The sequence below is a fragment of the Pyrgilauda ruficollis genome, unplaced genomic scaffold (assembly GCF_017590135.1).
Source record: "Pyrgilauda ruficollis isolate IOZ18807 unplaced genomic scaffold, ASM1759013v1 scaffold7, whole genome shotgun sequence".
NCBI classification, from domain to species: domain Eukaryota; kingdom Metazoa; phylum Chordata; class Aves; order Passeriformes; family Passeridae; genus Pyrgilauda; species Pyrgilauda ruficollis.
In genome coordinates, this window is record NW_024528821.1 from 4,052,699 (window position 1) to 4,068,053 (window position 15,355).

At 54.8% G+C, this 15,355-nt stretch overlaps 2 protein-coding genes across 2 annotated transcripts in view; both read right to left on the reverse strand.

Annotated features, from left to right (window-relative positions):
- Positions 1-585: 585 nt before the first annotated feature.
- Positions 586-3,854, reverse strand: LOC121363088 (transforming growth factor beta activator LRRC32-like). The gene is made up of 2 exons (XM_041485176.1): positions 3,067-3,854; positions 586-2,541 (listed from the first exon to the last, which is right to left on the reverse strand). The coding sequence occupies exons 1-2, from the start codon at positions 3,169-3,171 to the stop codon at positions 604-606; spliced, it is 2,043 nt and encodes a 680-aa protein (XP_041341110.1). The 5' UTR covers positions 3,172-3,854; the 3' UTR covers positions 586-603.
- A 3,083-nt stretch (positions 3,855-6,937) lies between these two features.
- EDA (ectodysplasin A) overlaps positions 6,938-15,355 on the reverse strand; it is a 62,840-nt gene continuing 54,422 nt past the window's right edge. Inside the window, exons 5-9 of the mRNA XM_041485324.1 lie at positions 13,002-13,181; positions 12,157-12,191; positions 12,003-12,054; positions 9,594-9,709; positions 6,938-8,200 (exon numbers count right to left, since the gene is read on the reverse strand). Coding sequence (XP_041341258.1) covers positions 7,949-8,200; positions 9,594-9,709; positions 12,003-12,054; positions 12,157-12,191; positions 13,002-13,181 — 635 coding nt within the window. The 3' untranslated portion in view covers positions 6,938-7,948. The remainder of the gene's footprint in view (positions 8,201-9,593; positions 9,710-12,002; positions 12,055-12,156; positions 12,192-13,001; positions 13,182-15,355) is intronic.

Genomic DNA, 15,355 nt, shown 5'->3' on the forward strand with positions numbered 1-15,355 from the left:
CGCTGAGGGTGGGACATCTTGTGCCAGCCAGGGACAGCACAGACCCCCCACTTCTCCCATTCCCACCATCCCAGCAGGGGAGGACAGGGTGGAATTCCTCCCAGCAAGGAAAGGCAGCAGAGAGGTGGGCAGGGTCCCACAGAAACCCCCTCCCCATCCCGGCACTGAGAGCCACCACCAAGAACCATTCCCATTCCCTCCTGCTTCAGGAGCAGCAGCAGGGCATTAGCAGAGCTATTAAACCTTCTTAAAGGGGCTGCTGGGCTAGCTGGGAAAAGCCAGGTGGCCCCAATGGAGACAATTCCCGTCCAGCTGAGTGTGATGTGGAGGAAGGGGGGTGCTCAGTGCAGCCAGGGCTTGGTTTCCTGTGCTGAGAGATGGGAATGCATGCTGGCACCCCAAATTCCAGGTTTAATTTCTGGCAGGGATCAGAGAGGACAGGGAATGTCCCTTCTGGAGAAGGGGAGGTGGCTCAGAGCCCAGCACCCACCAGGCTCCTTCACAAATCACGCAGGTACCAGCGAGACTTCAACCACAATAATATTATTAATATTAATATTATTAATAATAATTAGAGTTCTGACCGATGGCTGCAGCTCTGGGCTACACTTTGGTGATGCTGTCAGGTGGCCTCTCCTCGGCTGGCCCCTGTCCTTTGGGATGGGGCTGGGACACTCCCACCCTGTTGCTCTCAAGTCCCGCACATCCCGGAGCCTTCCGCCCTTTCCTCAGGAGGCAGAAAACCCAGACAACAAGGAGGGAAAGGCCCATCAGGGCCACCAGCAGAGCCAGGGAGGCAGTGCCCTTGGCTTGGGGACAGATCCACTTGGGAGTGCTGGTGATCCTGGCTGAGATATTCCGGCCGTGCTCCTGGAAGACACAGCGGGCCTGGCGCAGGTCCGGCACGGCCACGCCGGCCGCACGCAGCGCGTCCAGCCAGCCCAGAGAGCAGCAGCTCCAGGGGTTCCCAGCCACAGACACGGCCCTCAGGCTGTGGGACCAGCTCCCCACTGTTCCCAAGGCCTGCAGGTTGTTATTCCGAACGTCCAGGCTCTCCAGAGGGGAGCAGGAAAGCCCTGTGGGCAGCAGGCTCAGGTGGTTGCCCGACAGGTCCAGCACCCGCAGCGTGCCCAGGCAGGGCAGCGCTGCCTCGTCCATCTGGTTGTCCCTCAGAGAGAGCTCCTGCAAGGACAGCTCCAACCCTGCCAGCGTTCCCGTGGGCATGGACAAGTCCCTGTTTCCTGACAGGTCCAGGGAGAGCAGTGGGGTCCCGCTGAAGGTGCGGGGCTGCAGCCTGGAGATGTTGTTCTTGGACAGGCTCAGGTGCTTCAAGTGAGGCACGTTGTAGAAGGGGGTGCAGGTGTCTCTGGGGGCTGATGTGTGAGAATCCCCTTGGAAATCCCTTCCCTGGTCACTCCCCTGGCTCTCACAAGGCTGGAGGCTGTTGGAGCCCAGATCCATGGATTCCAGATGGGGCAGGGAATCGAAGAACCAGCGTGGCAGCACACGGAGTGCGTTGCTGTGGAGGTCCAGCGAGCGCACAGACAGCTCCATGCCATTGGTGACAGATTCCCTGGCCACGTCCTGGAGACAGTTCCTTGCCAGGCTGAGGCTGTGCAGGGAGCCCAGGCTGTGGAAAAAGGAAAATGGGAACAGCTCCAGGCGGTTATTGCTGAGATCCAGGTCAGCCACGTGTGTCAGAGTGGCCACGGGACGCACGGTCCTGTTGAACCTCTGCATCTCCTTGTAGGGCACGATGACCTCCCTGGGATAGGGTGAGCCTGGGAGCAGGGAAGAGATGAGGTTGTTGGAGAGGTTTAAGTGTGTGAGATCATGGGCTCTGGGGAGCTCTGGGAAAGAGAGGAGTCTGTTATGGCTCAAGTCGAGCACTCGGAGCAGGTAGGGCTCCGCTCCCTCCTCCTCGGAGAAGAGCTCCAGGGTGTTGTGGCTGAGGTTTAAAATTTGCAGCTGCGTGAGGCTGAAGCCAGAGATACAGTGGAGGGAATTCAAAGCCAAGTTCAGCACCTCCAGCTCTTCCAGAGGCTCAAAAGCTCCCTCCTGGATCTCCATGATGTAGTTGCTGCTGAGGTCGAGCTGGCGCAGCCGCGGTGAGTTCCGGAAGGTTCCTGCCAGCAGCTTGGTCATCGTGTTCCCGGAGAGATCCAGCACCCTCAGGCTGGTGAGGTTGTTGATGTACCAGCTGGCCATGTGGCTCTCCAGGTTATTCACAGACAGGTCCAGGACCTCTATATTCCTGAGCAGATGGAAAGCTTCCCCGTTAGCCAAGTAATTCCGGTCCAGGTGGTTTGATCCCAGGAGGAGCGAGCGCAGCCGAGGCAGCTCAGCCAGGGCGGCGGCTGACACGGATTCCAGCTGGTTGAAGCACACATCCAGGTACTCCAGCTGCCCAAATCCTGGCATGTTGCTGCCTGACAGGTTTTGGATGAAGTTGTTGGAGAGTTCAAGGTACTTAATTCCTTGGCCAAGCTCCTTGGGAAATTTCTGCAGGCCAACTCCTTTGCAAGACACCTTCGTGGGGCTCTGTGGAGAGACAGGAGACGTGTGAATGAGGGGGGGCTACAGGCCAGCTGCTGTCCAAGATGGGCATGAGAAGTGGGAATGAGCACTGCTCCCCCTTCCCCAGCCCAGCTGGTCCAGAGCATCCCTGTTTAGGCAGAGGAAGGGTGCTGTGTAGGCTCCACCTTTCCTCTCACTCCAGTTTCCTGTGGAGTTAGGAACCTGGATGGGGAGCAGCTGATTCTTTTCTGGGGAGACAGAAACCGGCTGATCCCTGTCCAGGCTCCCAACTGCCTCACTGGAATCCCTGCCCTCCATCCTCTCAGCACCTCAGGCACAGCAGGGATGTGGGAGCAGCTGGATGCCAGGGACCACCTCACAGGAAACCAGCTCCAAGGCAGGAAAACAGAGGAAAAGCTGGGAAAGTTAAAGAGATGGAGGCTGGAGGGAGGTGAGAGCCACAGGGAAGAGATCCAGGGCGATGCTGGCAGCACCAGCCACGCTGCTGGAGCCATCCCAGCCCAGGTGCTCCTTGGAAAACAGCCTTACCTGCTGGCACAGCGGGGAGCTGGGCCTGGTCTCGGGGCTAGCCCGGGCTCTGAGGATGGACGGGAGCAGGCAGAGCAGGAACCATCCCCGTGCAGCCCAGAGCATGTTGGGCTGCGGGCGCTGCCAGCCCCGTCCCGCTCCTGCGGCGTCGCTGGCAGGCTGGGCAGGAGCCAGGCTCTGTATAAATAGGCTTCAGGATGGGATGGGGGAAGGAGATAAGGCATGTGGGTGTTCGTAGCACGGAAGTGGGAAAAGACAGACATCAGCTCGCAGAGGGGGAAAAACGGCACAAAGCCATAGGGAAGGGAAAGAGAAACGGCAGGATGGGGAGGAGGGAGCACAGGTGACCGCTGTGACATCAAATGCCAGGAGGCAGAGGGGGCACGTAGGAAAGCTGAGAGGGTTTGGGGGAGTTTCCCTGTGCCAGGGACAGGATCTGCTAGCTCCCGGGACACCAGGGACAGCTGGCGAGGGCTCTGCAGCCATCCTGAGCCAGGGACAGCTCCTGGTTGTGGCATCGCCTGACTGTCACACCCAGGCAGTGACGGTCCCTCCCCATCCCAAGGCAGCCCAGCCGGGGGGACTCTGTCAGGAAACAACAGCTTCCCAGGGCTCACCGCCCCTTCCCAGGGGATGTGCAGAGCTGGAATCCCCCCCTCCTCCTCCTGTCCCTCCCCAGGGCTCTGCGGCGTGCGGGCTCCCCGCTGTCACAGCCCGTGTCCCCACTGGGCTGCCGGGTCAGCTCCTCGCGCAGGGCAGGAACACAAGGGAACTGTCCCTGCGGCAGCGCCAGGTGGGATCTGTGCGCCCGGAGCTGTGCCCCACCCACAGGGACATTTTTTTGGTGATGGTATCTCCGTGTCCTTGTGCCACCTAGTGCTGACACACTCCTTGGGGGCACGCCCCTCACGCTTCACGGGGCACTCTCCAAAATGCAGAGTTTGGGGTTTTTTTTTGCCTCAGAGTGGCTAATTGCATGTGAAGGAGCAACTCAGGCTACTGAAAGGCTGTCCAAGGATGTGAAGTTTCAGCCACAGAGCTCATGCTGTAATCCTGGATGTGTCTGGCAGGAAAAAAATAATATATAGACATAAAATACATAAATAAATAAATAGAGATTATTTATATATGTATACACACAGAGAGAGTTACACAACTGAGTTACCCCTCACCCTCTGACAGTCGGCGTGGTGGGGGACACTTTGTCACCTCAGGATGTGACTCAGCCTTGAGCTGGCTGTCCCCAGCATCCAGGTCAGGCAGGACAGCGGTGACAGGCCAGGGACAGCGTTTTGGGCTGATGCCCCGCGGTGCCGGGGCTGGAGGCAGCAGCGAGCACAGAGCACATCTGTGCAGATGTGAGCTCCTGCCAGGGAAACACCGACCTCTGGATGACCCCCGGGCCCTCCCAAAAACAGAACCGGCACATCCAGCCCTGCCACACCCAGGGAAGCCCGGCCTGTCCCCTGCACCCCAACTGCTGGACATGACTCTGCACGGTGACACAGCCCCTGTCAGCAGCTGAAAAGTCCCTGATTTGGATCAGGGACTTCTGCAGAGAATCCCAGGGCATTTGCATCCCAAGGCTGTGAACTCCCTTTGTGGGAGCGCCGGGTGTGGATCAGACCCGGCAAGCACCGAGAGGCTTCTCTTGGATTGTGATAAAGGCAGAGTGAACCACATGGCCTGAACAGAGAGAGGTCTGCTCTGAAACCAGCCACCCTGTGCTTCTTGGCCTTCCTGCCCTCCATGCTGGCTCCAGCAGATCTGTTGGAGAGATTCCCTGCTCCTCCCGAGGCTTTTGTGGGAGCAGTCTCCAAAGGATGTGAGGAACGAGCAGCAGGACTGAGGTGTGGAGGGAGCAGGGACAGCACCACCTGCCCAGGTCACATCCCTGCTGTGGGTGACGGGTTCCCACCTGGCTGTTTGGGAGCAGGATACCTGGTTATCCAAGTCCATCGGATCTGCCCTTCCTTCCCTGCATTCCCAGGGCATTGGGAAGGTGACTCCTGATCCCAGCGAGGGGACAGTGCCTCTCCCATCCCTGAAGGACCAAGCTGTCCCCTCACAAAGCACAGCCAACACTCTGCTGTGGCTGTACAGACCTTCCACGGGAGCTCCTGGTGTGGCTGGGGAGGGACATCCCACCAGGAACACTGAGAGCAGGAAAAAGCTGTGTTTGCCAAGGCCACCTGCAGCCAGCTCCAATTCCACGTCTCCAACCCACACTTTGGTTAGTGTGAGCACCAGAAAAAGCCTGTTAACACATTCCATGAAGGAATTGCTCCCTCCTGCCCTCCTCCTGCACCCCAAGCACACACCAGGAAGAACTTCCATGCAGGGATTGCTGTCTCCTGCTTTCCTCCAACATCCCGAGCACACACCACAGGGGACAGCAACACTCTGGCCTTTTACAGAGCAAAGGGATTCTCCCTCTGCCTCCCCCTGCCCACAGCCATGGAGCACATCCCAGATCCTGCCAGCGGGGGACAAGGAATGCAAACTCCATCCCGGGTTCTCCCAACCCCCCCGTTATTTATGGCTGCCCCCAGCCTTGCTGCTCAGGCCTGTTCTAAAGCAATCCTGTTAACGATTTGCTTCATGTTCTCACTGTACACAGTTGTCCCGCTTCATTCTTGTCACAGGAACATGTCCCTCTTAATCCATTTGAAAGGAAAGAAAACCACAAAGCCCAGTGAAGAGCCCCCAAGGCTCTTGCCCATCCCACATGTCGAGGCTGAAGGGAGGAGAAGCCACTAAAAAGCCAGAGCAGCCCATTTGTCACGCAGTTGTTTCCCGAAGTGCACGGCTCCTGTGAATAGCGAGGCCGCGGCCAACGCCGCTGCCCCGAGGAATTTTTGTCTCCCAATAACTGCAACACTTGGCAAGGGACATCACTCGCTAGGGCTGGAGCCAGGAATGCTCCAGGCAGGGCGGACCCTCTGAGGCCACAGCACAGCGCTGGGACACGTCCCTCCCACACCCTGCAGGTGACCATGAGCCACCTCTGCGTGGAGCCAGCACCAAGACCACGGAATCACAGGACTGGGCTGGGAGGGATCTTATGGAACAAGCAGTTCCACACCCTGCCATGGACAAGGACAGCTTCCACTAGTCCAGATTGCTCCAAGTCCCATCCAGCCTGGCCTTGGACACTTCCAGGGATCCAGGGGCAGTCACAGCTTCTCTGAGCACCCTGTGCCAGCACCTCAGCACCATCACAGGGAAAGATTCCTTCCCAATATCCCATCTATCCCTGCCCTCTGGCAGTGGGGAGACATTCCCCCTTGTCCTGCCACTCCAGGCCCTTGTCCTAAGCCCCTCTCCAGCTGTCCTGGAGCCCTCTGAGGCACTGAGGTCCCCAAAACCTTCCCTGCTCCAAGCTGAAGATGTCACTTCAGGATTTGTCCCATTTCTACACAAGCTGCAACTTCACTCCCCTCCTGAAAGCACAAACAGGCTGTGGAAAGAAACACAACCCCAACCAAGCTGAACAAGTGTGAGCCAAGGGCTGAGACAACAGAGCAATTTGTGCCTCTTATGGTTCAGAGCATCTTATGGCTTTAGGTCTCCCCAGCTGAGGGGAGGTAACGGGACAGAGTTGCTCAAGAAGCCAAAAGAAACAATAGTGTCCCAGCTCCTCTATTAGTCACCAGAAATCAAGTTATGACTAGACTCAGCAGGGCTCAGAGAAAAGAAAAAGTGGTGACTTCATGCTGGACCGGATTTTAAAATCCCATTTTTTTCCTTTGCTAAAGTCTCCATCACCACTTATTTTAGGTAGAAGGGTGCCAAAAGGAAAGGGGTGGGGGGAGGAAGGCTAAAAACCACATCTAAAAGCAGGACAGTTGCTATAAAAACAGAAAAGAAATTCCTGTTTGAATATTTTATTCTTAAACATAACAAACTTCCTCCGAGTGTTGTCACAAGTACTTGTGGCTGCTCTACGTGGCTCGGTGAAGCCTGTAGAAATGTGTTCTGGTTTGCAAAATATTAATTAAAAAGAACAAAACAAACCTCCCTCCCCCAAAAAAAACCAAACCAAAAAAAAAAAACAAAAAAAAAAAAAAAACAAAACCAAAATACCCCAACCCAACTCAACTTGCTGTAACAGCAGCAGTACTTGAAGGCAGCCCCCGCTGGGGCAAGGTTACCTCTGGGGTAAGGGCAGGAGCTGAAAGGAGCAGAGGCCTGGACCCGGGAATCGGCGTTTTCTTTGGGATTTGGTGGTTTCTGGAATGTGGAGGCAGTTTCCTATCTGCTAAGCCTGCTCTAGTTATTCCTCTTCCTCTCGCACTTCCTGCTTTTGCTTCCAAGCTCTAGGTCGAGGCACTTTTTCTCCTCCTCCTGAGGACGAATGTAAACACCACTGACCCTGTCTCACGCACCTCCCCTCGCCCCCCAGCCCTTCCAGCTCCCCCTGGGAAGGCAGGAAGCCAGAACCCCCTTCCTGGCTGTCGTTAGCATGCACATGCAGGAGCCTGGCTGGGATTTTGGGACAGGAGTCCATGTCCTCCCGCTCCCACCTGGGATGCTCTTGCCAGTGCCAACATCCGAGCAGAGCCCCCAGCTCTCCCAGCAAGCCTTGTGTGAAGGTCACAGAGCAGAGTATCAGTGCAGTAATACTTGAAATACTGAGACAAGGCACACCCAACAGCCTTTCCTCCTCACAACGCTCTCCCCACCAGCTTTTTGGTTTGATCCGAGTCTCCCCGCGAGTCACAGAGGACAATTGTGCTTCCTGCATTCACATATAGGAATAAATAGCTCTGGATCAGTTTCCTTTATGGCCGGATTACAGAACCCCTGAAATACTGATACGCTTTATGAACAGCAGCACTGGGCAGTTCCGTGGGTGTCCTTGGCCACGCCAAGTTCCTCTCTAGGATGCGGGAGCATCTCCCAGGCGGATGGCCCCAAAGAAAGTCGTGTGCTTGCTCATGTTGATGGAGATGTCAGCGTGGACCATCTTCACGGCGATCTTCTGCCTGGCCTTGAGCAGGCACACCCCGGCCGTGTAGCAGGTGTTGAAGTTGGTCTTGCCGGTCTCGATGCTCCGAGTGCATTGCAGAAAGGGCTTCTCGTCCACCACCACCTCGTAGCTGGCAAAATCGGTGAAGTTGATGTAGTAGACCTGGTGTGAAGCAGGGAGAAGAAAGGGGTCAGGGAGGGGGTTGGGGTGTGGGGAGCAAGTGCAGCGTCCTGGGGGTGTGTGCAGCCCCTGCTGGCCCCAGCACCTGCACTCACAGGTGACTTGTGCGAGGCAGGGAGAGCCCCAAACCAACCAGGAACCTCCTTTATTCGCTTCAGACTGACCCAAGCATGCAAAAACCCCTGAATCCACGTGCCTAAGGCTGAGCTATCATCCTGCTTATTCCAGGGAAGTGGCACACCTGCACAGAGCCATGCAGGACCCCCTGCGTGCTACAACAGCTCCTCACCCCACACACAGACACACACATTCCACTGAAGGCCTCTTGCACTTACCTGGCCAGTCCTGCTTCCTGGTGCCAGGAGCCTCCTTTAGTGGTGACATCAGAACTGCCCTAAGGTGGCCTGGGAGCTGCCTCCTGGGTAACTGGACTCGGTGCTTGCACAGGCAAGAGCTATTACAGGGAAAAGGCTCTCCCAACCTCCACAGCTTGGAAGGAAATCACCTCACAGTGCTTCTACTGATTGAACTCCCTGACTTCTTCCAAGGCCCTGTGACTCTACTCGTCCTTACTTAACCCTCTCCTACACTCTGATTCCAAAGAGCTGTGGAGGAAGACCTGTCCAAGGAGAAGTCAGTCTCAGGGAGCTGCTTCTTCCTGAGAAAGGAAATCCAGCCCTTTTGGAGGCAGGAGCTGCCTGAACACTGAATCCCTTTTTTTTCCTTGATGGACCACAAACGATGAGGCTTCACTGGTCCAACACTGTGGCCAGCAATCAGCATCAAGCACTTGGGAAACAATTATACTTTGGCCCATGTGGAGTTATATTTTCTGTCCCCATCCAAACTGGACACCAATTGGTGTCACCAATTCCATGGAAGAGCACCTGACACCTGTGGTCTACTTCATCCCAGAGCTGGTTCTGGGGAGGAGCTACATGGAGCAGGGGGAGGCAAAAGGAGTCACCTGGGCTGGAATCTGGCCAAACCACCTGGGCTGGCAGTCCTGTGCTTCCAGAGTGACACAGCTCCAAAATAACCACAAACAACCAGAGTTTGTGTCTTTTAAAGCACTAAGCTCAGCGTCCTGCCTGCAGGGAGGTTTGGAAGAGTCGGGACATGGATAAATGGAGGGATAACCCCGGGACTGGCAGGCGTGGGGTGTGCTTTCAGTGACTAATGCCTGGAGGGCGGTGTCCTGGCGGTGACAGGGGTGTGACACTCCTCCCCACACCCCTCCTGAGCCGCAGCGGTTACAGCTCCACACCAGCTGCTGGCATTTGGCTGTTGTCTGGAGCCCTCTCGTGGTTCATGCAAGGCTTCCACCGGAACACAAGAATAGGAGGAGTTAGCCTAGGACCGTACTCACTTCTACCTGACTATAGATGAAGTATGTGCCGTCCACCAGTACCTCCAGCTCCCCACTGCGGGCATGCAGCTTAAACACCTTGGGGTTCAGAGTGATGCGAGACCAGTCATTGAGGACTCCACCTGAAAGATCTCAGTATGAGAAAACGGCGGTCACTCAGTACCCGTCAGGAGGAAAAGCGCAGGAGCAACACAAACACAGTCACAGCATGACAGGGAGCAGGGAATCCACAGGGGGATCCCAGGATTACACACCAGGGAGTGGGAGCAGGGACTCCTCTCTAGCTCTAGGCACACCATGGGGTCGCCTGTCCCTCCAACCCTCTGTGTTCTCTCCCCCTCAAAACCCAGTGCAGAGGCTGCTGTGCTCCTAGGGCTGCACATGCACCCGCCTGCTCCTGACCCTGCAGCTGAGCTTGTTTGATCCCTGTTCCCTACTGTGTCCATGGGAATGGTCATCACAGAAACATCATGGAATGGTTTGGGTGGGAAGGGACCTTAAAACTCATCCCATTCCACCCCCTGTCATGAGCAGGGAGAGAGCTTCCACTAGCCCAGGTTGCTCCAAGCCCTGTCCACCCTGGACTTGGGCACTTCCAGGGATCCAGGGGCAGCCACAGCTTCTCTGGGCACTCTGTGCCAGGGCCTGCCCACCCTCACAGGGAAGGACTTCTTCCCAATCTCGCATCTAAACCTATCTTCTTTCAGCTTAAAGCCATTCCATCTTGTCCTGTCACTCCAGGCCCTTGTCCAAAATCCCTCTCCAGCTCTCTTGAAGTCCCTTTAGGCACTGGAAGGGGCTCCCTGGAGCTTTGTCTTCTCCAGGCAAATGGAGGCCAAGCTTTGGGTCACGTTATTGATTTTAATTCTGGTGTTCCTTGACTTCACCATTCCTGACTTTGTAATTGGGATAATTATAACAAAACCTTTGCCTTTACAACTCCTAAGCTTTTTAAAAGCCAGAATAACAACAAAGTGGGAAATTCCATCATATCTCACAACACAGTCACCCCTAACTGGGGTCCCTCTATATAGGGATTTATGGATCCACCACCCAGTCCTTTGGGATTACTGGGATAACCTAGGGACAGACATTGCTGTGAGTCCCACACTGAGCCACTCTCTGTGGGTGCTTCAGTTTGTCAAATCCCACTCTTTTCCTCCCAGTCTCCATCTGCCCCTCCTCTCCCTGCTGGATGGGCCTTTTACTTAAGAGCTGGACTCGATGATCCTTGTGGGTCCCTTCCAACTAAGAATATTCTGTGCATCAGCTGGAGCTCGCCAGGCTGGCAGCTGGACAGCATTCCTGGCTCCCAGCTCTGGATTGTTCCTGAGCAGCAGGGAAGGACACTCACAGGGCATTCCCGCTCTTAGAGAGCAGCTCCCTCTGGAAACCCTCAGCATCCCCACTAATGAAGGGATAATTGCTTTCTGAACGTAAGCAAACAGCAGCTTTTCCCTCACATTGTTCCTGGGAGCGGGCGGTTTCCTTTTCATTTTGGGGAGCTGCAAGCACAAATCCCTATCCATGAGAAATTCCAGCTGCCACTGCTCACAGGGAAAGCTGTCTTCCCACAGAAGCAGTGGCCAGCCCTCCTCATCCCACGTGTGAGGCAGGAATTCATGGACAGGGATCCTGCAGCCCCTTCCTGCTGCCTCCACCCTCAGGAGTCCCTCCCAGTCTGGGACTGGGCTAAGGATGGATGGATGTGGTCCCTGGGGAACTGCACGTGGGGACTCAGTGAGGGGACAAGCCAGCTCCTCTCCAGCACAGCCAGAACAGGGAGGCAGGAGGTGATGAATGAGCCCCAGCTGTTGGCAGGGAGAGCAGGAACTTGAGGAGAATTTGGATGGGGATCTGGGAAGGAGGAGGGAGAGCAAGGAGCTGCCTGTGGATGGGAAGTGGCTCAGCAGGATGTGGGATTAAAGGCTGTTGGTGGGGACAGAGGTGCTCAGGGAAGAGCTGGTGGCTGGACAACACCTCTGTGTCCTCTCACCACTGGGTCTTCCCTGCCTTAAATTCCTGGGAAACTGGAGGAAAATGGGCAAGGGGGGAAGAGACAGGACAAGGATCCACTGAGGGCTTAAAATAGAATGGGGGAAAAAAAAGGCCTGGTCATGGAGGGGCTGGGGAGGCACAAGATGTGCCTGGAGGTCAGGGGGAAGGAGATCCAGTGGGACAGAGCTACTGGGGTGTGCAGGGCAGGGATAATCTGGGAGATAAACAGGAGCTCTGGGGAAACGGAGGTGGAGATTCCACACAAGACTCTTCTTGGGGGTCTGGGCAGGGGTATTGGAGGGCTGAGGTGGGCAGGGATCATCCTGGAGCTGTGTCATGGGATGAACTGGGATCCAGGAACTCTAGGGGTGCAGGAGGGGCTCTTCCCAGTACCCACAATTATCAAGAGATCCTTACCATTCTTCACTTGGATTGCTGAGCCTTGGCCTTGGAGATGGACCACAGCTGGCTGCAAGGGAGAGCACAGGGATGGAGGATTAACGGGAAGTACCGTGCCAGTCCACAAAAATGCCCCCCAAAGGTGGGTTTTTCCATGGAAAGATCAACCCACCTGGATGTCTCTGGAACTGGCCTTGTCTGTGGCACCTGCAAAAGGCAATTCCAAATCATTGAAGAGGAAGGTTGAGTGAAAAATCCCAAAAATAAAACTTCTTTTATCCCAAAATAACCCTTAAACCCTCTTATAAATAACTATTTTCACTCCAAAATAACCCTGAAGCCCCATATAAATTTCTTTTTTTACTCCATAATAACTACGAAAACCTCTGCTTTAACAGGAGGAGGGATATGGGGTGCAGGTAATATTAAAATATATAAAACAGAAATATTAAATATAAAAAAAAATTTTAAAACATACAAGGAAGAAAAAGACCCATCCTATATTTCCCTAGTTTATTCCTGGAATTTCTGTCCAACCATCAAAATTCTTTATTATTCAACAGTTTTCCACTAGAAGGAAAAATTGCACAACCCATTCCCTGATCCACAGCAGGAATAAAACCTCTTGGCTGCCAAGATGCCAAGTTTCCCTCTGCAGGTCATCCATTCCACTCCCTTCCCTAGGAGCCAAATCCTAATTAGGGAGGAGATGCCCATGGCAGCACAGCACGGAGCTGAGGGACTCCCGCTGCTCCTGGCCATCCAGAGCCATGGAATCCCAAAAACTCAGCATGGATTGGGCCGGAAGGAACCTTAAAGCCCACCAAGCAACACTCCTACCACGGCAGGAACTCCTTCCATAGGTTGCTCCAAGCCCTGTCCCACACGGCCCAGGGCACCCCAGTCCTGCTCCAGGCCCTTGTGCCATCGCATTGGGGCACTCCGGTGACATCTCTGGTGACACCTCCGGCATTCCCGCCCGTCCAGCCGGAGCAGAGGGCACGGATGGATCCTTACCTGAGGGGCCCTGCACGCCGGGTGGTCCCTGAGGGCCCGGCGGGCCAGGGGGGCCGGGCGGGCCCATGACGGTGGTGCCTGGAATTCCGGGGATGCCGGGAATGCCGGGGGGACCCTGCGGCCCGGGAGGCCCTGGTGGCCCTTGGGGACCGTTGGGCCCTGGAGGACCAGCCTTTTTACCTGGAAAACACAAGGACAGGCGTCACCAGGGCTGTGGGGTGGGCTTGGAACTGCAGGAAGTGGGAGGTTGGGGATGGATCACTCCTGGCCCAGGATAGCTGGGTGGGTGTCCTACGGCTCCACAGCACGAGGACAATGCTGCCAGCAGGGCAGGACCAGGTCACCACCCTGCAGGCTCCTTCCTGTTGGGAATTACACTGAAATGAGGCACGGGGACTCTCTGGGGCCTCTCAGGGGATGGAGGCTCAGGGGGCTCTTCCCACAGCTCTGGTCACAGCTCTGGTCACTCTGATCTCGGCATGGGGTCAGTCCTCAAGTCCCATGCCCTGAGGCTGGTCACATCCCTACGGACCCGGGATGATCTCTGGATGCAGTCAGGATGCTCCCACAGCACGTTCCAATGCACCCAGCCATGGCTGGGCTGTTCTGGTCCACATGAACTACTCTGCAGTTACTCCGTTTGCTGGGTTTCCATGGAAAACAGGGATAATCTTTCCTACCTGCTGCACATTAGGATTGGGAGGTGATCCCCATGGCCTGGTCTCCTCCAGAGGGCAGTTCAGAGCTGAGCTCCAGCTCTTCCCCAGTGTTGCTGGAGGAGCCCCTGTGCTGCTTGTGCCTCAAAATAATTCAATATTTTGGGCTTTGGATGGAGGGAGGGCCTTGGGAAGGACTAACCCCATCCAGGGGATGGAAACACCGGGGAATTGTTACAATCACAGATCCCAGACTGGTTTGGGTTGGATAGGACCTTAAAGCCCATCCAGTCCCACACCCCTGCCATGGGCAGGGACACCTTCCACCATCTGAGGTTGCTCCAAGCCCTGTCCAGACTGGCCTTGGACACTTCCAGGGATGAGGCAGCCACAGTTTCCCTGGACAACCTGTCCCAGTATTTTACCAGCCTCGTGGTAAAAACCTTCTTCCCTACCATGATCCTCAAACACTTCACAAGTCCCAAGGAGGAGAAATGACATAACCACATCAGGAATGACTCCTACACACAGAGAGTGGGATGAAAAAAACTCTGCGGGGAAAGTCTGGTTCCCGCTCTCCTGATTTTCCATGTTCCTGACAAAAATGATGTTCTTTTGATGTAGTTTTTTAAATGCCTCTTTGGAACAGCTTTTCTGCCAAGGAACATAAACAGAGCAAAATCTCTTCAATTACTGCCACAAGGTCCCCAGTAGGACAGAATTAAACTCGTATTTAGATGACAGCAGCAGTTGGGATATGAAATTATAGTTGTTGGAATAGTTTCTGAGTACATTTATGTACTTGTTTCTCTACTAATATCCATCCTTGTAATGGACAGAAGCATGAGGAAAAATCCATCTGTTTTAGCACAGGACTGGGAATCTCTGGATGGTCACTAGCCAGGAGCAAGGGCACAAGGACATCAGGGTGGGACAACTGTGGGCATAATTTAAATGTGTAGAAACTGAAGTTAAAGTAAGCAGGGGTGAGTAAAGCCACACTGGCATCCTACAAAAAGTGGGAAAAGGCTTCAGGGAACAAATCTCCACAGCAATATTTCTCTCCAAATCAGCAGCCATGACTTCCTACCTGAGCTGGCCACAATCCAGACCTCCTCTAATCCAGTACTGCTCGTCAGGATGATGCCCTGCTTCGGAAATGATCACCTTGAACCACACCCGTTTTCCTAGCAACAAACTCCTCTCACTGACATCCCTCCAATCCAGGCCATCCCAAGGGAGGATTGCAGACAGGGAGTTGGGAATGCTGCTGCTGTCACTCCAGGCTTCCCTTCCCAAGAGGGATGCACATCACAGCTGGTTTAACTCATCTGCCTCCAAAATCTGCTCTGCTACTCAGGGAGCTGCTGCTTGAGCAGTGAGACAATCACTCATCTCAGCCACACATTTCTGTGCCTTTCCCTCCTTCAAGGAATTTCAACCACTTCTCTGCATTAACAAACCTCACAAGACAAAAGATATTCCATTTATTATCTGATAGCTCCCTTGTCAGGTCTCCAAGGAGGGTCCCAGCACCCAAATCCCAGCCTGCCAAGTCTCCCATGTCCATATCCACGGGCTCCGAAACTCAGAGCAGGCAGAAGCAGGGAGTTCTCCATAATCCTCACTCATCAAACAATGAACTGGAACTCTAAAAAGAATTAAATGTGACAATACCATAAAATTAAGCTATTTTAT

Bases quoted from the DNA above. Each gene is read 5' to 3' on its own strand.
- LOC121363088 (XM_041485176.1), bottom strand. From the start codon at position 3,171: ATGCTCTGGGCTGCACGGGGATGGTTCCTGCTCTGCCTGCTCCCGTCC. The intron at 2,542-3,066 runs GTAAGGCTGTTT...GTCTCTCCACAG, and splicing joins GCTCCCCGCTGTGCCAGCAG to AGCCCCACGAAGGTGTCTTG.